Raw genomic sequence first — 27,545 nt, forward strand, 5'->3', positions numbered from 1 at the left:
GGGAGAGAAGCGAGGAGAGGAGAAAAGGAGGTGAGTAAGAGGACGAAGGGGAGAGGATGTAAAATAGGAGGAAGCAGGAGGTGGGGAAGAGAGAGAAGAGGAGAAGAAGGTGAGGAAGGAGAGGAGGAGATGAATAAAGAGAAAAAGTGAAAAAACAGGAAGGAGAACAGAAGAAAAAAGAAAAGCAGAGGAGGAAGCAGGAGGTGAGGAGGAGAGAGTGGAACAGAAGAGAGGAGAGAGGAGGAAGGAGACGGTAAAGGTGAAGAAGAAGAGAACAAAAAAACAATGAATCATCACACAATAAACAATAAAAACATAAACAAAGACGGATCAATGGTCCTATTGGTCCGGAACAATCCAATAACACTAATGGAAGCACCGATGTTCACATATCGAGTTCTGAAAAGTGTTTCCGTCTCAACGAGCAGCACTCAAACACCACGTTCATCAATACGATCAGACACCGTGTCACTTTAAACATGAACAACAGAATCAATAAGAGAGAAATGTTTCAACACAAAGCGTTCTTCATGTTCACACCAGAGCAGAGAAACATGGAGGGTTTGTTCACAACTCCTTCAGTGGGATGAAGAGGAGTTCATCTTCTCTGCTCCGATGGTTCAGAGTTTAGATGAAGAAGACACAGAGCTCATCCTCTTCAAAAGAACTCGAGATCATTTACTGATAATACATGATGATCAGAATCACAACTTATTAAATAGTAAATAACTGTTGGTGCTTTATTCTCGGGTACAAATGTCAGATTTACCCTCAGAAGTTGACTCTACTCTCTCCTTCTTCCTCCTCTCCTCTCCTTTCCTTCACGTTCCCCTCCTCCCCCCTCTCTAAACCTTTGGGTGTCCTCCTGAGAGACTAAGTCCTCCTGGTCTGATGCGGATCCTCCCTGAATACTAATGTTCCTGCAGAAGGAGCTCAGCTTTAAAGTGCTTTGACAGCAAAGTGAGAAGAAACCTGACGACGGAGAAGCAATAACACAGAAAGCTTCTTCGGCCTGTGAGGGTCCGTCTGTCACATCCTGAGTCCTTCCTGGAGTCAGAGCTTCTTCTGTCTGTGTGTGTGTGTGTGTGGAGGTTCTGTCTCACTATTCTTTGATCTAATTCATATTTAATAAACGCTCTCGCTGTTGTTTTTGCTGCATTGACTGTCAAAGTTTTTAAAGGTGCTGTATGAATAAAGTTATTATTATTTCAATGATGACATGAAGACACTTGTTTGACTGACGTCATATTCCTGGATTGAGAGGAACGCTGATAAACGTGTGAACTGTCCCGTCAGCGTTTTGCAGCCGACCGTCCTTCTGGCAAAAAACTGAGCAGCTGCATCACACCCCCGAAATAGATTAGCCTGGACAATTGGACTGTACCATTCGAAGACAGCAAGAGGGGAGTTCTCAGGAGCCTCTACATCTGCACCACAGCGGAGGAATATCTTCACACGCCTGCAATTACCTACGGACCGGCCAGCACAGTGTCCGTCCTGCAGGTTCAGAAGAGTCCTCACCATGTTGGTTCAACTAACTTCATTATGTTGAACAATTAACTTTATATAGTTATTATATTATAGAACAAGAAATGATGAGAGCAGCACAAAGTAAGCAGGAGCCCAGTGAAGCAGCTCTTCACACTGCTGATAGAAGGAGGAACAGACGGAGAGGTTGGGGTTAGTTGGGGTTAGTTAGGGTTAGTTAGGGTTAGGGTTAGTTGGGGTTAGTTAGGGTTAGTTGGGGTTAGTTAGGGTTAGTTAGGGTTAGTTAGGGTTAGGGTTAGTTGGGGTTAGTTAGGGTTAGTTGGGGTTAGTTGGGGTTAGTTAGGGTTAGTTGGGGTTAGTTGGGGTTAGTTAGGGTTAGTTGGGGTTAGTTAGGGTTAGTTGGGGTTAGTTAGGGTTAGTTGGGGTTAGTTAGGGTTAGTTGGGGTTAGTTGGGGTTAGGGTTAGTTGGGGTTAGGGTTAGTTACCAAACGTCTGCTGTTAGGATTCATGGCGCTGACGTATTGTATCTCTGTATTGGTCCAGCTCTACCATCCTGAGCGTTCTACCTGCTTCTGTATTAAGAGACGTGGACCTCGTGTGAACGTTGGGAGGACTTACTGAAGGCGTTGAGGTCCTGGTTGGAGGTGGAGAACGGGTCGTCTTTGTGCAGCGTGCTGACTTTAGTAGTGCTCTTATCCGCCGTGGTGACCGGACCCATCTCCCTCTGCTGAGTGGAGCTGCTGGCCGTCTCCTTCTGCTTCTTCGCCAACTTCCTGTAGTGATACGAACACACATGTGAAGACACGGACGGGAACACACACACACACACACACACACACACACACACACACACACACACACACACACACACACATGCAGCACTAACAATCACACATGTACAAACACACATGATGTCAGAGGAGACTTTTTAAACATGCATTGACTCAGAAAACACAGAATGAGGATGAACGTTCTGGTGTTAATCGACGCTGTGGCCTCGCGGTGGAGCGTAGCACTGATGGCTGATGCAGCAGAGGTTGAGGATTTGTTGGACTTGTATTTCTGTGCTGGTTCTTCTGAAGTGACTAAACGTGAGGTCGTTCTTTTATCCATCCTCTGAATTCATCTCTAACTTCTACCGCTTTCCTTAAGTGACCCAAATTACACAAAAATTAAACATTTTAAAATGTTATACTTTTGTACAGGTGCTGCAGATTGTTGTACACTGAGGCTGGTTCGGGTCACGACATTATAAAGCAGCCGAGCTGCCTTTTCAGTGACTCGTGGCAGCGAGATGTAGCAACAGACCCGTGATCTGTTCTTACAGGATGAGTTTATAATAAGCATTTTATTATGTCATGTTAGGGTTAGGGTTAGGGTTAACCCTAACCCTAACCCTAACCAGTCACCAACGGCTCCAGTGGGCTCTGTGTGTGTGTGTGTTTAATTAATATGACTCTCTATTAGAGCATTAATCGATGACTCATCATTAATATGACTTTCTATTAGAGCATTAATCGATGACTCATCATTAATATGACTTTCTATTAGAGCATTAATCGATGACTCATCATTAATATGACTTTCTATTAGAGCATTAATCGATGACTCATCATTAATATGACTCTCTATTAGAGCATTAATCGATGACTCATCATTAATATGACTCTCTATTAGAGCATTAATCGATGACTCATCATTAATATGACTTTCTATTCGAGCATTAATCGATGACTCATCATTAATATGACTTTCTATTCGAGCATTAATCGATGACTCAACATTAATATGACTTTCTATTAGAGCATTAATCGATGACTCATCATTAATATGACTTTCTATTAGAGCATTAATCGATGACTCATCATTAATATGACTTTCTATTAGAGCATTAATCGATGACTCATCATTAATATGACTTTTTATTAGAGCATTAATCGATGACTCATCATTAATATGACTTTCTATTAGAGCATTAATCGATGACTCATCATTAATATGACTTTCTATTAGAGCATTAATCGATGACTCATCATTAATGACTTTCTATTAGAGCATTAATCGATGACTCATCATTAATATGACTTTCTATTAGAGCATTAATTGATGACTCATCATTAATGACTTTCTATTAGAGCATTAATCGATGACTCATCATTAATATGACTTTCTATTAGAGCATTAATTGATGACTCATCATTAATGACTTTCTATTAGAGCATTAATCGATGACTCATCATTAATATGACTTTCTATTAGAGCATTAATCGATGACTCATCATTAATGACTTTCTATTAGAGCATTAAGCAGGCTGTGTCACTACACGACCACTGAGAGTCGAAGGGAAATGAAGTTACAGAACATGTTTTAAAGTAATGTCTACTAATTGATATCAAAGTTTCTGCTTCCATGAATTCTCTGAGAGTTCTCTACTTTACAACTTTAAACACACAAAAAGCTAACGACTTTCCACTTTACACATTTATTCCATTAAAAACCATAAAGAAGCTCATGTTCTTCAGACAGATTTGATGACACACCAGCTGAGCTTCAGTTTGTGTTCTACGACATGAAAAGAGACCTAATCGTGACATCAGAATCATCCAACATGAACACACTTCTTATGCACACACATCTTTGCATTCATACAAAGTTGTGTGTGTGTGTGTGTGTACCATTCCAGAGCCCTCTACGGGTCAGAAAGCAATAAGCGAGAGGTCAGATGAGGAGGCAACATCTCTTTTCTCCCTATCTTCAGTCCACTGGCTCACAGAATAGTGGCAATAGTGTGTGTGTGTGTGTGTGTGTGACAGAGCGATATGCGGAGATATGAAATAAAGCTGCATTGTTGTGCACTGTGTGTGTGTGTGAGAGAGAGTTTGTGATGATGAGCTGTACTTGTCCTTGAGTACTTTTACAAGAGACAGAGAAATAGAAAAGGGCTCACGGAGCCGGAGAGAGAAACAAATGAAACCTCAGCGTCTCCGCTTCAGAGGGTCGCAGGACAAGGAAACGAGGACAACAGGAAGGAGTGAGGCTGGTGGAGACAGAGAGGAAAGAAGTTTCTCTCATAATCATTTCATCCATCAGCCCCTGATTCAACCTCCTCCTCCTCATCTATTTACTGGCGAAGGAGCCTCCAAACCTCCTCTGTGATTGGAGCTCAGAGTGGCCTTTTCCTGGCTATCTGATGGCACCCGGACAGAAAGTGGGCAGGAGGCGAGGAGGAGGAGGAGGGAGAGGTGAACAAAGAAAGGAAAACCAAATGGAAACGATGAAGAGCTGGAGAGAGAATAAGAAACAAGAGGGGAGAGAATGGAAGGAAAATAAGGGAGGAAGATGAGGATATATTAGGTGACGAAGACTGCAGACAAGCAGGTCTAAGGTGAGACAGACAAGAGAGAGGATAATGGGTTTGCCTCCTCCTCCTCCTCACCTTTACCTCTCTCACATTCATCCCGTTGATGGTCTCATTTAAAAGATAATTCATGCGTATTGTAAGTGGCAATAATCACGACATAATCCCTCTTTAATGAATGTCACAGCAGCACTTCATTAAACCACCGCGGTGACGATCAGGGAGTCTGAGCTGGGAGAGCTTCTTCTTCTGATGGCTTTGAGAAGAAACATGTTACTGACTGTTGGTGAACCTTTTTTATTGTTGCTCATTGGACACTTTATATCAAATTAAAGGAATTATTTTTCTAAAACGTAGCTGAAGTAGTTCTGTGAATCTTTGTGATTTAAATCTCAAAGTTTCTCCTTTGAGACACAAAAAGAACAAATCTTTGTTTTCAGTGTGTGCTGTTGATTTAGACAGACAGACAGACAGACAGACAGACAGACAGACAGACAGACAGACAGACAGACAGACAGACAGACAGACAGACACTTCCTCACTGTGCAGGACTTTGGATCTTTTACATTTCTAAGTGTTTGTGTAAACTTAAGTGTCTTCATTAGAAGAAGATACGTCTGCCTTTTTTATGACTCAAACCAATTCAACTGTTTGTAAAAGCAGCAAACCAACAGCGATGACTCCGTTCTCACTGAGTCAGTTTGTCGGTGTGAAGAAGTCTGTCCCGGTCGGGTCGACTCAGGGAGCTATGGAGCCAAATCCAGGCCAGTAGTTTTGATCATTTAAAAAAATAAATGGAACCTGAAAGTTCAAGTTGTGGTCTTGAACATTGACAAATACAGCAATGTATTCAAAATAAACATAAGTGAAGGAAAAGTTTTATTGAGTTGAATATAATTTTTATTCAGTTCTGGAATTGTTTTGAATAAAACAAAGTGCACATGTGTGCGTGTCTGTCTGTGTGTGTGTGTGAACAGACCGATATAATAGCTCCTTATTAGAATTGGTTAATAAGCACGAAATGACCACTTGGTGGAGAAGGTATCACTGACTTACATCAAGAAAAGTACAATTTCTCCAAAGACAAAAGTAAGATGTCTATAAAGAGAAAAATGATATCTTTATAAAACAAAAAGTACTATCTCTATAAAGAGAAAAGTAGTTTCTCTATAAAGAGAAAAGTAAGATGTCTATAAAGAGAAAAATGATATCTCTATAAAAAGAAAAGTACTATCTATATAAAGAGAAAAGTAGTTTCTCTATAAAGAGAAAAGTACTATCTATATAAAGAGAAAAGTACTATTTATATAAAGAGAAAAGTAGTTTCTCTATAAAGAGAAAAGTAAGATGTCTATAAAGAGAAAAATGATATCTCTATAAAAAGAAAAGTACTATCTATATAAAGAGAAAAGTACTATTTATATAAAGAGAAAAGTAGTATTTCTATAAAGAGAAAAGTACGATCTCTATAAAGAGAAAAGTACTATCTATATAAAGAGAAAAATGATATCTCTATAAAAAGAAAAGTACTATCTATATAAAGAGAAAAGTACTATTTATATAAAGAGAAAAGTAGTATTTCTATAAAGAGAAAAGTACTATCTCTATAAAGAGAAAAGTACTATTTCTATAAAGAGAAAAGTAGTATTTCTATAAAGAGAAAAGTACTATCTCTATAAAAAGAAAAGTACTATCTATATAAAGAGAAAAGTACTATTTATATAAAGAGAAAAGTAGTATTTCTATAAAGAGAAAAGTACTATCTATAAAGAGAAAAGTACTATCTATATAAAGAGAAAAGTAGTTTCTCTATAAAGAGAAAAGTAAGATGTCTATAAAGAGAAAAATGATATCTCTATAAAAAGAAAAGTACTATCTATATAAAGAGAAAAGTAGTATTTCTATAAAGAGAAAAGTACTATCTCTATAAAAAGAAAAGTACTATTTATATAAAGAGAAAAGTAGTATTTCTATAAAGAGAAAAGTACTATCTCTATAAAGAGAAAAGTACTATCTCTATAAAGAGAAAAGTAGTTTCTCTATAAAGAGAAAAGTAAGATGTCTATAAAGAGAAAAATGATATCTATATAAAGAGAAAAGTACTATTTATATAAAGAGAAAAGTACTATCTCTATAAAAAGAAAAGTACTATCTCTATAAAAAGAAAAGTACTATCTATATAAAGAGAAAAGTACTATTTCTATAAAGAGAAAAGTAGTATTTCTATAAAGAGAAAAGTACTATCTCTATAAAGAGAAAAGTACTATCTCTATAAAGAGAAAAGTAGTTTCTCTATAAAGAGAAAAGTAAGATGTCTATAAAGAGAAAAATGATATCTCTATAAAAAGAAAAGTACTATCTATATAAAGAGAAAAGTACTATTTATATAAAGAGAAAAGTAGTATTTATATAAAGAGAAAAGTACTATCTCTATAAAGAGAAAAGTACTATTTATATAAAGAGAAAAGTAAGATGTCAAAAAAGAGAAAAGTACTATTTATATAAAGAGAAAAGTAGTATCTCTATAAAAAGAAAGTACCATATACATATATATACAGAGAAAAGTTATATCTCTATAAAGAGAAAAGTAGTTTCTCTATAAAGAGAAAAGTAAGATGTCTATAAAGAGAAAAATGATATCTCTATAAAAAGAAAAGTACTATCTATATAAAGAGAAAAGTACTATTTCTATAAAGAGAAAAGTACTATTTATATAAAGACAAAAGTACTATCTCTATAAAGAGAAAAGTACTATCTCTATAAAGAGATAGTACTTTGTATATAATGAAATAGGTATCGGGGTCTTGTTCACGAGTGAGGGTAAGATGGAGCGGGAGATCGACAGGCGGATCGGTGCGGCTGCAGCAGTAAAACAGGCGCTGCACCGGACCGTCTTGGTGAAGAGAGAGCTGAGCCGGAAGGCAAAGCTCTCAATTTACTGGTCGGTCTACGTTCCTACCCTCACCTATGGTCACGAACTCTGGGTCGTGACCGAAAGGACAAGGTCGCGGGTACAAGCGGCCGAAATGAGTTTCCTCCGTAGGGTGGCCGGGCTCAGCCTTAGAGATAGGGTAAGGAGCTCGGACATCAGGAGGGAACTTGGAGTCGAGCCGCTACTCCTTCGCATCGAAAGGAGTCAGCTGAGGTGGTTCGGGCATCTGATTAGGATGCCTCCTGGACGCCTCCCACTGGAGGTTTTCCGGGCACGTCCAACTGGGAGGAGACCCCGGGGAAGACCCAGAACACGCTGGAGGGATTATATCTCCCAGCTGGCCTGGGAACGCCTCGGGATCCCCCAGTATGAGCTGGAAAATGTTGCGGGTGAGAGGGAAGTCTGGGTCAGCCTGCTTGGCCTGCTGCCACCGCGACCCGACCCCGGATAAGCGGAGGAAAATGGATGGATGGATGGAAATAGGTATCTCTAGGATCTATATATGTATTAAAGAGGTTTTTAAAGCTGCTGAGTGTGAATATCTCTATCCCTCTATCAGTCGGGGCTCTGTAGTATCATTACAATGAATTCATATTCCTTTAGAGTTGATATTTACTGCAATGTGTCAAACGGCTTATTGTTGCTGCAGACTGCTGTTTGTCTTTGGCAGCTGATCCTCTCGACCTTTTAGGATGCAGAGGACGACTTATTGTTTTCTCTCAACACGAGGACGAGATGTCTGTTGGGTTGTGAATGTTTTGACAGAAACAATGTCCTCAAATTCACGATGGATTCAAAATGATACAAGTCAAACAAGACAACATGTGAACAGAAATCCAAAGCTTATCATGAGGAACAAATGAGTTCTTCCTGATGCGAAATCTCTACTTACAGGTAATAAGAGTAGGAATAAGCATGTCTTCTGAAGCATGGTGAGGTGAGGCCGATGATGACAACAGAGCAAAACCCAGAAGAAGGACAAACACATTGGATTAGTTCATGGTTTCAATGCTTCATGTTGTTCTCCCCAATGTTTCAGTGTCTTCCTGTTCACCTGTCCATCTATCGGCTGTGTCTTCATATGAAATGTGTTTCATAAAGCTTTTACCGACAGTTATCTAGTTCTCTTATCATGTTTGTAATGTTTGTTTAGTCATTAGAGGACATTCTCATGATCATTACATCATCTATGGACGATTTGACAGTCGTCTCTAGCAATGCCTGAAACACTCCACTGTAAATGTCAATCAAATATATTAGAGGTAAGAAGGATATCTATGGTTTGTAAAATTATCTTTTTACGCAACCAAAAAGCGTTTGTCCTGTTGGTTAACCTTTAAGAGCTGAAAACATATCCCTGATATTCATCTTTCATGTGCTCCATGTTAATACTTTATCACACACATCGTTGAGTAACAGTCGTAATGATTGGTCTTATTCAGATAAGGAAAATAACATGACAGCAATGAAACACTATTAGTGGTTTTAAATATACATTATACAAAACAAACATTTTAAAAGTCACTTTCCAAACAAAAGCTGATGAATCATATTTGTTATACTTCGGGGGAGAAACCAACCTTTGGTAAAAAGTCACAGTTCAAACAGAGAATAAAGACACAGACGTGTATAGATTATGTGTCTTCTGCACGATATCACAGCATTATGGAAACATATATTCAGATTAACTTTAGAGACAGCGTTAGCGTATGCTAATGTTTTAGCATGGAGCATTGGAACCATTGAGCTGTATGGGATGTTTCACTGTCAGCCTTAACACAATATGATAATAATATTCATATCAGTTGTATTAATTAATATTGACTTTACACTAGCCTGCATGTTTCCCCATATTACATGAATATTATAGTTTAATCTGTAGGGAAAACAAAAAGCTCAAATCAATACAAATCCAAAGAAAGTGCACATCTGATGCCTCCATCAGCAGCTGCTGGTCCACAGACACAAGATGAGGAGTGATAGAGAGGAGGAAGATGAAGATGAGAGGTTGGTAGGGAGCACATGGAAGATGACATGATGAAGAGTGTGTGTTATTGTTGTTGAAGCTTTGCATCGGGTTTCCTGAAGGACGGCACAGAGCGAGACAACGGGCTGAGGATTAACGTGTTCATTCACACCAAAGCCATGTTGTCATGATTATTATTATAATAATAATGACATGTAGTATTATTGTTATTTATGTATTCATGATTATTGTTACAGATGTATAATTAATTAAATCTAATTATTAAAACACAAGTTTAACTGTAGTTTTTTACACAAAAATACATTTGACTGGATCTAAACCTTTGCTTTCCATCTGACCAATATGTCACTCATCCTGTGTGAGTGTGTGTGTGTGTGTGTGTGTGCACCCTCCATCTGGACACTGACACACACACACTCTCTCTGTCATACCCTAACCCTCTTAAAGGGCTCTGCTGACTTCGTCCTGATGATATTAATAAAGTGCAGAGCGCTGAAAGCCACAGCTGTTTAAACTGCTCATAAATATTAATATGAGAAAACACTTCACCAAGTTGTGCACGGCACTCTGTGTGTGTGTGTGTCTGTGTGTGTGCGCGTGTGTGAGTGTGAGTGTGAGAGAGGTGGTGATGTATTTGGCAAAAGGTAATGATGATAATGTTTTATATTTACGTGTTTTATGTTACTTGCGTGTGTGTGTGTGTGTGTGGACATTGTGGGACAACTATACAGGCGTTCTACTGTAAGTGAACAGTGGTTGGTTGGTTGATTGGTTGATTGGTTGGTTGGTTGGTTGATTGGTTGATTGGTTGGTTGGTTGGTTGATTGGTTGGTTGATTGGTTGGTTGGTTGGTTGATTGGTTGGTTGGTTGATGTGGATATTTTAGGAACTGATGCGGATCAGAAATGAGCTGCTATCTGAAACAGGAAGATCCAGATCAGGTAGATCCAGATCCGGTAGAGATTTAGAAAAACAAGCCGTATCTCAGCTGGTCTGTGATCCTCTCCGTCTGACACTGACTCTCGTTTAGTGTGTGTCTGTGTGTGTGTGTGTGTGTGACGCACAAATGGCTGAATAACAGGCAGAGTAACTGAAGAGTGTGAAGAGTGAGACGGTCCTCAAGAGGACGGGGACTTTGGTCCAGGAGACCACGGTTCAGGTCCCATGTCAGACTTAAAGTGGACATTTTGTCACATGACACATTAATCATTACTCAGTCAAGTTAAAGTCAACCAGCTCCTTTCAGAACTCTCCTTAACTTCCTGTGAAGACACTGAGCAGTCTGAAGCTCATGAGACTGTAAACGTTTGCTCGATCACATCAACTGACTTTCATCTGTTCATTTGAACAACTGCATTTTGTGAAATGATGTGATGATGCCATTATGACACAAACCCATCAAACAACTATGTGGGATAATATTGAGTTGTTTACTGTATTTAAATAGACATTTGTAGTTGTGAGGATTCACCAACACACACACACTTTAGACACACACTACCATCCCAGCTCAGACTAAGTCCATCGATTACACCATCTAGTTCAGGGGTCTTCAACCTTTTTCAGGCCAAGGACCCCCAAACTGATAGAGAGCTGGAGCAGGGACCCCCGACTCTGTATGTTGTATAAGATTGTGTTTTATATTGAACATGTGCCATGTATACACACACCTCTTCATTCAATACTGAGCTATTCAAGTAACACACAGGTTGATGTGTTCATGTTGTTAGAACATGTGGAGGTACAGTGAGTGGGGGGGCGGTGCCACTGACTTTAATAAACACACCTCATCACTGACACCAGTGACATCATCAACATTCTGTCAATGATGATAATCACACGAGCTGTTCAAACGTTTTTATTTTAAACATAAATGTGGAAATGAAAGTGAGTGATGTTCTATTAGTGCCACTGCCACACACACACACCTGTTATCATGCAAACAATACTGAACTATTACAATAATGGACACATTCATGTTTGGAAAAAAAGAAATTGTCTAATCAACCAAATATTTCGCGGACCCCTGCAGTACCTCCGCGGACCCCCTAGGGGTCGCAGACCCCCTGTTGAAGACCTCTGATCTAAAGCTTTTATTTTAAAAAGCTACACTGGTCCCAACGAGGACCAGAACCAACGAAGACCAGAACAACAAGGACCAGAACCAACGAAGACCAGAACCAACGAAGACCAGAACCAACGAGGACCAGAACCAACGAGGACCAGAACCAACGAAGACCAGAACCAACGAGGACCAGAACCAACGAAGACCAGAACCAACAAGGACCAGAACCAACGAAGACCAGAACCAACGAAGACCAGAACCAACGAGGACCAGAACCAACGAAGACCAGAACCAACGAGGACCAGAACCAACGAGGACCAGAACCAACGAAGACCAGAACCAACGAGGACCAGAACCAACGAAGACCAGAACCAACGAGGACCAGAACCAACGAAGACCAGAACCAACGAGGACCAGAACCAACGAGGACCAGAACCAATAAGGGCCAGAACCCAATTATTAAGAACAGATTGTTCCATGGACCAGCTAACATGTGTGATCATACGGTATGAGACCTTGTACATCTGTGTGTGTGTGTGTGTGTAAACTGCCGGCCATCAGCCATTATAACAGCGCTGTAAGTAGACCATCAAGCATTTATCACAGAAGGCAGCAGAGTGCATTATTCAACCATGTGTCACATCTGAAGAATGGGGGTCAAGTCCAGCTCTGTGTGTGTGTGTGTGTTACTGTAACATTACAAATGTATCTGTGAATAAGAAGAAGTTGTGCATCTGTCCGCATGGAAGCACTCAGGACTCTCTGATGTGTGTATGTGTATGTGTGTGTGTGTGTGTGTGTGTGTGTGTGGATTACTCTTGTTGTGGGGACTGGTCCCCACAACAAATCTTTTTAGGGTGAAAACGTGGTTCACGGTTTGGGTTAGACTGGTTCTGGTTTGTCTCCAGGGAATACATGTAAGTCAATGTTATATCCCCTTAAGTGATGGGAACACAACTGTGTGTATGTGTGTGTAGGTGCACACACACTCAGACTGTGTCAGATAACTTGGCCTTGTAGAAGTTCCTGTGCAGTGGAGCAGCCTGAGTCGGTTCCCGGGGCTGACAGCCGTTACTAATGGGCTCGGTTCTCTTGCCGTAGACTGAGCCCCTGAAGGTGCAGTATATTGTCTGGAGAGAGGATGTGTCCTTTGACTGTCTCGGTGCGGACGGACATCTTTAATGTCTTCACTTTACAGACTGGGTCGAGTGGACGGGGGGGGGTAATATGATATCATACAGATACTTTGGGTCGAGGCATTCGTGTTTTCATAATGAATCTGTGGATTTTCTTCTAAAAGGACGAATGTTGGTCATAAAATCACTAAAGAAATCAAACGACGTCTCTTTTGTGTACGACAACAATCCTATCGACCCCATTTCTGTCATCATTTGCATCTTAACCTCGTGAACCCTCGGACTATTTTTAGGCCTCTGCTCGAAAATTGCATACCCATACTCAAGAGAGTGTAAATCTCTAACTACAAGGTCTATTTGAATAATTTTGTTTGATAACAGAAACACTTGTGAGATTTGTTCAGATGAGTAAATATTGTGTATATGTTACTGGTTAATAGTACATGAAGATGGCACACAGCTCAAATTGAAAATTGTCAAGTTCGCCTGAAAAAAGAGCAATTTTACTGTTAATATTTTTTTTATGAGGCCCTGTCTAGCCTAAAAACTCTCCCAAATCACAGCAAAACAGGTTAGGAGTCTCTAAAAAAATGTAGCTTCAATAGAGTAAAGAAGAAAATAGTCAGAGGTTTCAGTACAGAGAATTTAGGCGAGGTCATCATTTTGGAACCAGGTGTTCCAGCTGTTCCATTGTACTTTTATATACTATATAACTAAATATTTCACTTGTTTTATCAATAATATTGTTCAAACATCCAAATCCAGCAGTTTGGCATCATTTTTAGAGCCAGAATCCTCTCTAAGGCTGTAACCATGGATCCATCCTCGTCTGACTGCAGTCTTCATGTGTGTGTTGGGAGCTCAGACAGCCTATGATTGGTCCATTTTAAAGAACGAAACCATTTTAGACGTGTCAGAGTCTCGGTAGTGCAGGGATAGAAGCCTGGTTTTGATTGACAGAGTCTTTAGCCCCTAAAAATCGAGGAAACGCCTTCCAACCCTTTACATAAAATTCCATTCGCCCAAAGCTTGCCCCCCTTCCCCCGGGTCCCAAGCGTTAGGTTGACCCCCCTTTCTCCAGGTAACAGATCAGAGACACACAGGACATGCATAGCAACATAGCAGGTTAGCTTAGAACGGAATATTGAACGTTTTTCTTCATGATTCATCTCAAAGTAAGGAACGTTCCCGGTTGTTCTGCTGCTGAGTGGCTTTGTGTTGTGGTGCTTGTTGGCTTGTATCTCTGGAAAGGTTTCACGGAGAGAAATGATGAAGATGGACAGGTGTTGTAAATTAGCATTTCGCTACAAACACTTAACACAGTGCATCTGGGCTTTGTGCATAAATGTATGTTACAATTCTAATGCTACTGTGATGTCCATATCAAATAAAATAAACATAAACATATCGTGAACGAATTCTCTTGCAGTTAGACGCATTGGACGGCCATGCTAGTTGTTAGCGCCTTGTGTGTAGCCGTCTCAGGAGTGCGAAGCTCGCCGACTCATGGCCAAAAATACGTGATATTGTGTACAATCTTCTTAGTTAGTTAGTGTAATGGTGTATAATTGTGTTAACAGTGTGTAAAATGGTTTACATGATTAAGTTGCTCAGAATTTCTTCATTAATTTGGTATATAGCATGTATGGAGCATAAATAATATTTATTTATGAAAAGTCCATTCTACGACATTCGGAACTGAACCTCGGAACCCCAAATGGGGCTCGCTCGGGTCCAAGATTAATAACTGCATTTTGCGGTAGGATTATTATGAACTTCCTGTCACATGTTAACGTTAAAGTAAAACATCTTTGGAAAATGTTTGTGATCAAGTTTTGAAACTAAAAGCTTCATGAATTATTTAAAACCCTGTTAGTTGAGGTTATGGTAATGTTTTAGACCATGAACACTAAACTTTGGCTTGGTGGGAATTGAACCCCAATTAATAGAAACTGATGAACCCCCCCCCACACACACACACACACACACACACTAAATACAGACATGTCGGCAGAGTGAATGAAAAAAAACAGAATTATGCAGCATTTGTGTGCTCCTTGATTTTTCTGCAGGATTTAAAGTAGAAGAGTAGAGGTTCAGAGGTGTGTGCAGCTTTAAATGCAGCTTTAAATGCAGCTTTATTAGAGGTTAGTGACTCCAACGCGACGCCTTCCACAGGACGGATTATCTCTGAGCTCAGAACAGTGTGGGTGGAGATATTTGAGAAGCGTCACATTTCATTGGCTGAAATTTTACCACAAATCTTCGTCTTAATCTCCCACCTCTGTTATATATTTGTTGAAGCCAAAAACAATTTCTGACCTACAAAGATGCACTAATAATTAAACCTTCTATTATTGGGGGCGGCGGTCTCGGTTCTCGTTTCATGGTGAGATGTAATCAATTATGCCAACGTGCTCCCACTGTGGAGAGAATCGTCTCCCATCATTCATGTCTCTGACTTTCTGTCTTTACATTTGAAAATAACAGAATTACTGATAATGCATCAAAAATAAATGACTGGGGAATCAACGCAAACATAATGCAAACATTGCTCCCCATACAGATGCAATAAGAGGTGAGTGTTGATGTAATGATCACGAGTAATGAAGAGCAATGATGTACAGATGACTTGAAGTAAACCATCAAATACACCAGGAAAACTTTTACCAAAAGCATCTTACATCAGTAAAGAAAACTCAAACATAACTCAGGCCATTTTAAAAGTCCCGTTTACAGTTGATCATTTTTCTCAAATATTCCTGCACTTATTTACTGAGATGAATTTTCAGCCATCAAAGAAAACAAATGAGGACTTTTATAACGGCTTGACTTCGATGGCTCAAAGGAAAAACCTACATTCATTCATGTGACACCAATCTGGTTTAGAAATGAGCTGAAATCCTGTTTGTCAGAGCTCCAACCGCCAGGAGGAAACGACACGTGTGCAACGGAGAACACAAGTTGATCTTTTCCAAGAAAAAGGATGTGTAGCTCCCAAAACATCTGAGTGTTGGTCAGGACAGCACATCATGTGACCATAGCAACCATTAGCTGTATACGCATGTGTTAGCATGTGTATGTGCACGTGTTAGCATCTCTGCATGTGTTAGCATCTGTGCATGTGTTTGCATATACGCATGTGTTAGCATATGTGCAAGAATTAGAACATATGTAGTTCCACGTGTTGGCCCAAGCTAAAAATTTGTTTTATTCTAAAATTAGATCTTTTTGAAAGAAATTTACAATTGTCTTTGTGAGTGAACTAAATTGTAACATGTCCAATGATCAGGCCCTTTGTGTACGCTTCTGAATGATTTGTATTTACTATAAAAGAATTGAAGAGATTAAATAATACTGGATCGATCACATCCATTTTCCAGGTGCAGCCTTCGTCACAAGATGTAAAACTACTGGAAACCAGAAAAGGTGAGTCACAGTGAGAGATGGAGTGATGTGTTGATGTCTAGAAGTAAACATACAATACCCCACGCTCAGAGTTCTCCATGTGTGAATCTCTCTATCGGAGAAAGGGCAAGGCAGGTACAGGGCAGAACAGGAAGGGGCGGAGCCAAAGACAGGAAACAGAAAGATAGAAAGAGACATTATAGGACATGAGAGGCTGAGAAAGCTGAAACATCCGTCATGATTTTCTTATTTTCCAGGTGATAGTGAGCAAAGTGAAGCACGATGCAGACCTGAGCGTAAAAGACTGCAGCTCTCCTGTCAAGCACCCAAGTTGTTAATAATGTTCATGTTCTTTGTAATAAACTTCAACATGTTTTCTTTAACCTCTTGAACCCTAGGCCTATTTTTAGCACTCTGCTCGAAAATGTCTTACCCATACGCCAGAGAGTGTAAATCTCTAACTACAAGGTCTATTGGAATAATTTCAATGGCATAATAACACAAATAAATGTGAGCTTTGTTAAGATGTGTACATAACCATGTATATGTTACTGGTAAATGCTGGACGAATGTTTAACACAGCTCAAATTGAACATTTTCAGGTTTGCCTTTTTTTTGTGCCTAAAAGCACTTTTATTGATTTGAAATGATGCAGACGAAGACTTAAACTCTCCCAAATCATATCACAACATGTCAGCAGTCCTTTTAAAAAAAAGATTGGCTTTGATAGAGTGAAGTATGCCTGAGAAATCAAGGTCAGCTGAGGTCAGCCAACGTCAATTCTGATTTTGGAAGCAGCCGATATAGCTGTTTTATTCTACTTTTATATACTATCTAACTATATATTTCACTTATTTTATCACTAATGTTATGTTCAATCTATCTAATACAGCAGTTTGGCATCATTTTGAGAGCCGGGGCCCTATGATAACCTGTAAAACATGGCTCATTTTCCTCTGAAGTTTTACTTGATGTATTTGAACCTTACTAAAGCCTGCGATTGGCCGATTTGCGCATGGGACATAAGATTTGAACCGGCAGAGTCTGGGCAGTGTAGTCATTTGTTCTTTGAGTTGTTGGACAGAATTTTAAGCCAATAAAATAATCGAAAACCGTGATCCGCCCACATGGGTCAAACCCATTGGCCAAAACTGAAATAGGTCAAATGTTAGTTTCCCTAAGTTAGATTGATCCCAATGTCTTCAGGAAACAGTTCAGAGCCGTCACAGGATGTTGATAGAACAGTAGGACCCGGAAATATGCCTTTGTTTACATCAGAACAGCACAAAGGTAAGGAGTTTATGGAATATTAGCGTTGAAGCTGGTGTGTTGTTCTGGTGCTTGTTTGCTCACAGCTCTGTGGTGGTTTTACTTAGATAAATAGTGAAGATATCTTTGGATTCAGTGTGTTATTGGCGTGTTTTCTGCTATTTAGATTTTCCGTGTTAGCATTTAGCTTCTTCTTATTAGCGCCTACCGGAGTGTGTGGTCGGCTCAGCCATGGCGAAAAAAGAGTGATATTGTGGACATTCTTTGAGTTGCTTATTTGAGTTTGTGTAGAATTGTGTTTGGAGTGACTGGCTTGCAGGATAGTGTTGAACAGAATCTCTTCGTTAATTTGGTATGAAGCATTAATAATATTTTTGTATGAAAAGTCCATTCTACGACATTTGGAACAGAGCCATTTCAACATGTTTTCTTTAATAAACTTCAACATGTTTTCTTTAATAAATTTCAACATGTTTTCTTTAATAAATTTCAACATGTTTTCTTTAATAAATTTCAACATGTTTTCTTTAATAAATTTCAACATGTTTTCTTTAATAAACTTCAACATGTTTTCTTTAATAAACTTCAACATGTTTTCTTTAATAAACTTCAACATGTTTTCTTTAATAAATTTCAACATGTTTTCTTTAATAAATTTCAACATGTTTTCTTTAATAAACTTCAACATGTTTTCTTTAATAAATTTCAACATGTTTTCTTTAATAAACTTCAACATGTTTTCTTGAATAAACTTCAACATGTTTTCTTTAATAAATTTCAACATGTTTTCTTTAATAAACTTCAACATGTTTTCTTTAATAAATTTCAACATGTTTTCTTTAATAAACTTCAACATGTTTTCTTTAATAAACTTCAACATGTTTTCTTTAATAAACTTCAACATGTTTTCTTTAATAAACTTCAACATGTTTTCTTTAATAAACTTCAACATGTTTTCTTTAATAAATTTCAACATGTTTTCTTTAATAAATTTCAACATGTTTTCTTTAATAAACTTCAACATGTTTTCTTTAATAAACTTCAACATGTTTTCTTTAATAAACTTCAACATGTTTTCTTTAATAAACTTCAACATGTTTTCTTTAATAAATTTCAACATGTTGTCTTTAATAAACTTCAACATGTTTTCTTTAATAAACTTCAACATGTTTTCTTTAATAAACTTCAACATGTTTTCTTTAATAAACTTCAACATGTTTTCTTTAATAAACTTCAACATGTTTTCTTTAATAAATTTCAACATGTTTTCTTTAATAAACTTCAACATGTTTTCTTTAATAAACTTCAACATGTTTTCTTTAATAAACTTCAACATGTTTTCTTTAATGAACTTCAACATGTTTTCTTTAATAAATTTCAACATGTTTTCTTTAATAAACTTCAACATGTTTTCTTTAATAAACTTCAACATGTTTTCTAATAAATTTCAACATGTTTTCTTTAATAAATTTCAACATGTTTTCTTTAATAAATTTCAACATGTTTTCTTTAATAAACTTCAACATGTTTTCTTTAATAAATTTCAACATGTTTTCTTTAATAAACTTCAACATGTTTTCTTTAATAAACTTCAACATGTTTTCTTTAATAAACTTCAACATGTTTTCTTTAATAAACTTCAACATGTTTTCTTTAATAAACTTCAACATGTTTTCTTTAATAAACTTCAACATGTTTTCTTTAATAAACTTCAACATGTTTTCTTTAATAAACTTCAACATGTTTTCTTTAATAAACTTCAACATGTTTTCTTTAATAAACTTCAACATGTTTTCTTTAATAAACTTTAACATGTTGTTTTCAGGCTAATTTCATACTTGTACTATGTTTCAGTGTATGATGCTAACAGTGAACTTAATGCTGAAACATTTGTATTCCCATTATTTGTGTTTTCACAATCCTTTTCTGCTAATCCATGGATCTACGTGCTTCAGTTCTAACATGGATGTTGAACTGAAGCACGTAGCAGCACACACACAGTGATGTTTGGAGAACAGTGAAGAACGAGCTGTGATTAGCTAAAGAGGGGGAACAGATTGAATTAGATTTGTATCTGTTAAGGCAGCCATGAAGAGATCAGACCTGCCCCGTACGGAATGAGTCTCTTCTATAAATTACCAGCATTCCAGAGCGTGAGACATCAGAAGGAGTGCTGTTAGCTGATGTATCAAGATAGAGTGACGCTTCGAGGTGACACAGATAAAAAGCAAAAAAGTATCACGAGTGACATGAAGAATTCATCAAGGAGAGCCCTGTGAAAAGTTACCATTCTCTCTTTGTGCTAACATTACTGGGTTAGCCTGTGTGCTAACGTTACTGGGTTAGCCTTTGTGCTAACGTTACTGGGTTAGCCTTTGTGCTAATGTTGTTGGTTAGCCTTTCAAATAGTTTTCAGAAAATTGACAAATTTAGTTTTTAGTTAATTAGTTTAGTTAATTCAGTTGGAGACACAAACTCATGACCGTAACCCTTTTTTCATTCTTCTTTCAGAACAACAGGACTATTACGCATTTACTACCTTATTCATTATTTCAGAAAATTGACAAATTTAGTTTTTAGTTAATTAGTTTAGTTAATTCAGTTGGAGACACAAACTCATGACCGTAACCCTTTTTTCATTCTTCTTTCAGAACAACAGGACTATTACGCATTTACTACCTTATTCATTATGGTTTGATTCAAGAGAGGAGAAAAGCGACATTAATGGGTCAAATATATCAGATGTAACCGTGGGATGTTTGAGAGCTAACAGAGAGGGGTGAATGGTAGCTGGAATGGATCGGCCTGAATACAGAAATCAATGGAATCAATGGGACGATTTAGCAGCGACAATTCGTGTAAAAGCATGACTGTATGTGTGTGTGTGTGTGTGTGTGTGTGTACATGTGTTACAAAGAACTGAAACAAAATGTAGAAAGAGATCTTTGTGCTACTTTATATTTGACCATTTAAGCCCTAAGTGAAAGCACAATTTTCATTCCAGTGCAAATGTGCTGAGCTGTGCAAACAGACGTATTTATATGCTATTCAGCAATTTCATTTATAACTTTATTCTCTCTCGAATAACACAATCCTGTGCTTAGAGTCCTGTTGTTCAGATCTCAGCTTCTACTTGACAACACACCAACAATAGTGGAATCCCAAAAACATTTACCCAGAGGTTTGAATTCTTATTACATCATTTACTGTTTAGGACCAATTGATTACATTTCTGTAAGTAACAAACACGTACACACACACACACACACACACACGATCCTCTAAAACGGGTCTTCAATTAAAATTCCGAAAGGTCCAGATTGAGAAAATCTCCTCGTGCAAAGGTCCCGGAACATTACAATAATATCTAACTTGCGCTATTTAGTGCAATATATATATTCAAGAAGCCTAGAAGTAGTAACAAAGTCTCTGTGTCGTCAACAACTGTCAAATCAAATAAAGAAAGTACACATCAATTATATTTTAAAATATAATATATAATTAGATTTTAAAATGTAACTGGATGGATTATAAATAATACATAGAAATACAAAAATAAATGTTCTCTCGTTTCAAGTAAAATAAGGACTCCATCTAAAAATAAAATACACAAAAATGAATCTTTGAAAAACTTGCATTAGAAATTGCTTGATTTTAGAAAAATGTATGAAAAGGAAAAAAAGAAAGTGTGGCTGGAGTGAACTTTCTTCTCTTTTGTTAAATCTATTTCACATCATAACGGTCTCAGTGAACTTTATAATAAACAATCTCTACACATCTCAACATCTTGACCTCAGGTCAGACTGGAGTGTTTGGTCTAAAGATGTGTGTTTGGTCTCGTGGTGGCGTTTCACATCGACGCATTTAATAACGGCCACGGTATCTGAACATACGAGTGGTTTAGTAGCGCCAGCAGGAAGAATGAACAAATAAGAGTTTGTCCATTCTTTGTTAAAAGCTCTGTTTTCGTGGTCCACTTCTCTTTTTAGAGCACGTCATGTAAAATTATCCGACTTACTTCTCGCCTTCTCTCCGTCTCCCGTGACTGTGTACAAATCTCACTCGGCTCACGATGCGTTTCAGAATACAGATATTCGATTGGCTGAGTAGCGTCACGTGAGATGATTTACAACGTATATGATTGGTCGGTGTGTTTCCTGGACTGCTGAACGAGTGCCGTAAAGGCTGGAAAAGCTGGGCAGGTTAAAATAGAAGCGCTCCTCCAAAATTTATAATTCTCAATTATCCATCAGTTACACGTCCGGGTCCGGATAGGACAGCGTCTGGGTCCGGATCCGGACCGCGGTCCGCCTATTGGTGACCCCTGCTCTAAAACATTCGTCCTCCTGTCAAACATCACTCCATGACGTCTCTGAATGTGTCTTTGCTACATTTGTGTGTCTTTCTGTTGTCTGACTGTCGTTTGTTCTGATAGGCGGACGTGTGTGAGCACATCTTTATATGTGTGTGTGTGTGTGTGTGCATGTTATCATGCATTCCTTTGTCTAGCAGCATCAGTAGCCTGCAGAGGGCCTGTTACTCTTCAGATAACACCTCAGTGTCCATCTCGTCTGTTCAATTCATCACATGTCAGAGGGGCCGCCATCTTTTAAAGTCCTGTTGTGTTTGACCGGTCCATATCCACTCTAATGGTCTCACTGGTCTCACTGGTCTCACTGGTCTCTCTGGCCTCACTGCTCTCTGGTCTCTCTGGTCTCTCTGGTCTCACTGCTCTCTGGTCTCACTGGTCTCTCTGGTCTCACTGGTCTCACTGCTCTCTGGTCTCACTGCTCTCTCTGGTCTCACTGGTCTCTGGTCTCTCTGCTCTCTCTGGTCTCACTGGTCTCTCTGGTCTCACTGGTCTCTGGTCTCTCTGCTCTCTCTGGTCTCACTGCTCTCTGGTCTCACTGGTCTCTCTGGTCTCACTGGTCTCACTGCTCTCTCTGGTCTCACTGGTCTCTGGTCTCTCTGGTCTCTCTGGTCTCACTGGTCTCACTGCTCTCTGGTCTCTCTGGTCTCTGATCTCTCTGGTCTCTCTGGTCTCACTGCTCTCTGGTCTCACTGGTCTCACTGCTCTCTCTGGTCTCTGGTCTCTCTGGTCTCTGGTCTCTGGTCTCTCTGGTCTCACTGGTCTCTCTAGTCTCACTGGTCTCTGGTCTCTCTGGTCTCACTGCTCTCTGGTCTCTCTGGTCTCTCTGGTCTCACTGGTCTCACTGCTCTCTGGTCTCTCTGGTCTCTGGTCTCACTGCTCTCTGGTCTCTCTGGTCTCTCTGGTCTCACTGCTCTCTGGTCTCTCTGGTCTCTGGTCTCACTGCTCTCTGGTCTCTGGTCTCTGGTCTCTCTCTGGTCTCTCTGGTCTCTGGTCTCACTGGTCTCTCTGGTCTCACTGGTCTCTGGTCTCTCTGGTCTCTCTGGTCTCACTGGTCTCTGGTCTCTCTGGTCTCTCTGGTCTCACTGGTCTCTCTGGTCTCTCTGGTCTCTCTGGTCTCACTGCTCTCTGGTCTCTCTGGTCTCTCTGGTCTCTCTGGTCTCTGGTCTCTCTGGTCTCACTGCTCTCTGGTCTCTCTGGTCTCTGGTCTCACTGGTCTCTCTGGTCTCTCTGGTCTCACTGGTCTCACTGGTCTCTGGTCTCTCTGGTCTCTCTGGTCTCTGGTCTCACTGGTCTCTCTGGTCTCACTGCTCTCTGGTCTCTCTGGTCTCTGGTCTCTCTGGTCTCTCTGGTCTCACTGCTCTCTGGTCTCTCTGGTCTCTGGTCTCTCTGGTCTCTCTGGTCTCACTGGTCTCTGGTCTCTCTGGTCTCTCTGGTCTCACTGCTCTCTGGTCTCTCTGGTCTCACTGCTCTCTGGTCTCTGGTCTCTGGTCTCTCTCTGGTCTCTCTGGTCTCTGGTCTCACTGGTCTCTCTGGTCTCTCTGGTCTCACTGGTCTCTGGTCTCTCTGGTCTCTGGTCTCTCTGGTCTCTCTGGTCTCTCTGGTCTCTGGTCTCACTGGTCTCTCTGGTCTCTCTGGTCTCACTGCTCTCTGGTCTCTGGTTGAACTACGTCAGCTCCTCTGCGTGTGATGTTGCTGATGGTGTGTTACATTCAAACTAAATGTCTGTTTGTCATGAGCAGCACTTTGTTAGTTGAGTCGTTTATTACTACTTTTAAATCCAACATAAAGTGAAGTTTTCTTGTAGATCAAAGGAAACACACACATTCTGTAAATAACAATAGAAAAGCAGCTGACTGACTTCAGCTTGTCAGAACCTTTTAAACAGAGAAGTGCTTCAGCTGAATCAATAATTCAAACACTTCCACACAAATGCACCTTCAAGCCATAATACAACAACTAATGTGAAAGAGCAGCTCATTTCTGACTCATACAGCAATATATACACACATATATTATATGTATATATTGCTGATACATTGCTTGTTTGTCTACATATCCTGATGCATGTGCTATTTCTTAGATATTCATTTCATTTAGTTTAAGCTGTTAAACCAAGTAGACCAGCTGTTGAGTCCCCGTTGACCTGAGTATGAAAGAAGCATGAACACTTCAAATCAAATCACATCACATTACAAAAGACGTCTGCAGGGTCAGACTTTGAGGTTTTAAAGATGAAAGAAGTTGCAATAACATGTTTTCCATCAATTTGCACTTCCAGAGATGATGTCACCTTTTCTCAATGACTTGGTGGAGTTCTGCAGCACGTGTTTATGGAGCTTTAGAAACATGAATTATTCATCTTCTTATGAAAAGTGTATCTTCTGGTGCTGCATGTTAGAGCCCTCGGAGCCACCTGGGTATCGAAACATTGAATCTCCATTAAGACTTCAGCATCGGCCGGCGTGTTCGACTCGGACACAACATTATTAGCAGCTTCCCCCGGCCTTCGCTGGGTAATGAAGTCCATTTGGAACATGTGGAACAGCCTTCTAAAAGATTAATTGGACAGTTGTGCGTGCTCACTTCCCGACAAAGTTTTGTCATGGAATAATTTATGGGCTTTGAAAGGCATGTAAAACACTTTTTATTAAAAAAAACAAGCTTTCTGCCTCCTGGACGTCTGGCTCAAGGGTGTGGAATGAAATATAAATGACCTCCATGATAAAGGGAACCTCCAGCTGTCCCGATCTATCCGGTCTATGTGTCTGCACCCCTTCTGTCAGTTGGTTTTATTCTCCTCCTCTGGTTCTGACTTCTATCCTCTTGGTGTTTGGGGTATTCTCTGTTAGCCTTAGATTAGCATTACCAATTAGCATTACCAACTGACCCTGTGACCTCTTTATCCCACTGGAGATGTAATGTTGTATGCAGACTAGCAATAAGGAACCTGTCTCTCTGGTGTGGACGACTATCTGACCTTTCATGCTGCAGATAGCATGTGGTTTCTTACACACAAATAGCAGCAGTGGTGTCACATGCACAGGTATGTGTGTGTGTGTGTGTAGGTGTGTGTGTGTGTATGTGTGTTTGTGTGTGTGTGTGTGTTTGGGGGGGTGGGGAGTCAGGTCCCTTATTACAGAAAGATGGAGAAGAGATTCACTATTGCTGCTTGAATTCTTTCTGTGTTTTGTCCTTTCTCTCTGACCGGATACAAAGTCTTGTTTCTTTGTGACATGTGAGCATGAATACGCTTTGATATGAGACCTGGAGACTGTGTCCCATGAAGAAGAACTTCACGCTTTGATATGAGACCTGGAGACTGTGTCCCATGAAGAAGAACTTCATGCTTTGATATGAGACCTGGAGACTGTGTCCCATGAAGAAGAACCTCATGCTTTGATGTGAGACCTGGAGACTGTGTCCCATGAAGAAGAACCTCATGCTTTGATATGAGACCTGGAGACTGTGTCCCATGAAGAAGAACCTCATGCTTTGATATGAGACCTGGAGACTGTGTCCCATGAAGAAGAACCTCATGCTTTGATATGAGACCTGGAGACTGTGTCCCATGTAGAAGAACCTCATGCTTTGATATGAGACCTGGAGACTGTGTCCCATGAAGAAGAACCTCATGCTTTGATATGAGACCTGGAGACTGTGTCCCATGAAGAAGAACCTCATGCTTTGATATGAGACCTGGAGACTGTGTCCCATGAAGAAGAACTTCATGCTTTGATATGAGACCTGGAGACTGTGTCCCATGAGAAGAACTTCATGCTTTGATGTGAGACCTGGAGACTGTGTCCCATGAAGAAGAACTTCATGCTTTGATATGAGACCTGGAGACTGTGTCCCATGAAGAAGAACCTCATGCTTTGATATGAGACCTGGAGACTGTGTCCCATGAAGAAGAACCTCACGCTTTGATGTGAGACCTGGAGACTGTGTCCCATGAAGAAGAACCTCATGCTTTGATATGAGACCTGGAGACTGTGTCCCATGAAGAAGAACCTCACGCTTTGATGTGAGACCTGGAGACTGTGTCCCATGAAGAAGAACCTCATGCTTTGATATGAGACCTGGAGACTGTGTCCCATGAAGAAGAACCTCACGCTTTGATGTGAGACCTGGAGACTGTGTCCCATGAAGAAGAACCTCATGCTTTGATGTGAGACCTGGAGACTGTGTCCCATGAAGAAGAACCTCACGCTTTGATGTGAGACCTGGAGACTGTGTCCCATGAAGAAGAACCTCACGCTTTGATGTGAGACCTGGAGACTGTGTCCCATGAAGAAGAACTTCATGCTTTGATATGAGACCTGGAGACTGTGTCCCGTGAAGAAGAACCTCATGCTTTGATGTGAGACCTGGAGACTGTGTCCCATGAAGAAGAACTTCATGCTTTGATGTGAGACCTGGAGACTGTGTCCCGTGAAGAAGAACCTCATGCTTTGATGTGAGACCTGGAGACTGTGTCCCATGAAGAAGAACTTCATGCTTTGATGTGAGACCTGGAGACTGTGTCCCGTGAAGAAGAACCTCATGCTTTGATGTGAGACCTGGAGACTGTGTCCCATGAAGAAGAACTTCATGCTTTGATATGAGACCTGGAGACTGTGTCCCATGAAGAAGAACTTCATGCTTTGATATGAGACCTGGAGACTGTGTCCCATGTAGAAGAACCTCATGCTTTGATATGAGACCTGGAGACTGTGTCCCATGTAGAAGAACTTCATGCTTTGATATGAGACCTGGAGACTGTGTCCCATGAAGAAGAACTTCATGCTTTGATATGAGACCTGGAGACTGTGTCCCATGAGAAGAACTTCATGCTTTGATATGAGACCTGGAGACTGTGTCCCATGTAGAAGAACTTCATGCTTTGATGTGAGACCTGGAGACTGTGTCCCATGAAGAAGAACTTCATGCTTTGATATGAGACCTGGAGACTGTGTCCCATGTAGAAGAACTTCATGCTTTGATATGAGACCTGGAGACTGTGTCCCATGTAGAAGAACCTCATGCTTTGATATGAGACCTGGAGACTGTGTCCCATGTAGAAGAACCTCATGCTTTGATATGAGACCTGGAGACTGTGTCCCATGTAGAAGAACCTCATGCTTTGATATGAGACCTGGAGACTGTGTCCCATGTAGAAGAACCTCATGCTTTGATATGAGACCTGGAGACTGTGTCCCATGAAGAAGAACTTCATGCTTTGATATGAGACCTGGAGACTGTGTCCCATGAAGAAGAACTTCATGCTTTGATATGAGACCTGGAGACTGTGTCCCATGTAGAAGAACCTCATGCTTTGATATGAGACCTGGAGACTGTGTCCCATGTAGAAGAACTTCATGCTTTGATATGAGACCTGGAGACTGTGTCCCATGAAGAAGAACTTCATGCTTTGATATGAGACCTGGAGACTGTGTCCCATGAGAAGAACTTCATGCTTTGATATGAGACCTGGAGACTGTGTCCCATGAAGAAGAACTTCATGCTTTGATATGAGACCTGGAGACTGTG

At 40.0% G+C, this 27,545-nt stretch overlaps 1 protein-coding gene across 1 annotated transcript in view; it reads right to left on the reverse strand.

Annotated features, from left to right (window-relative positions):
• Positions 1 to 27,545, reverse strand: part of ptprt (protein tyrosine phosphatase receptor type T) — a gene marked incomplete at its 3' end in the record, with an annotated part of 196,071 nt that overhangs the window by 61,068 nt on the left and 107,458 nt on the right. The window contains exons 13-14 of the mRNA XM_079185368.1: positions 16,455 to 16,487; positions 2,107 to 2,261 (exon numbers count right to left, since the gene is read on the reverse strand). Of these exons, the coding sequence (XP_079041494.1) occupies positions 2,107 to 2,261; positions 16,455 to 16,487 (188 nt within the window). The remainder of the gene's footprint in view (positions 1 to 2,106; positions 2,262 to 16,454; positions 16,488 to 27,545) is intronic.

The sequence above is a fragment of the Pholis gunnellus genome (genome assembly GCF_910591455.1).
Source record: "Pholis gunnellus genome assembly, chromosome: 3".
Classification (NCBI taxonomy): domain Eukaryota; kingdom Metazoa; phylum Chordata; class Actinopteri; order Perciformes; family Pholidae; genus Pholis; species Pholis gunnellus.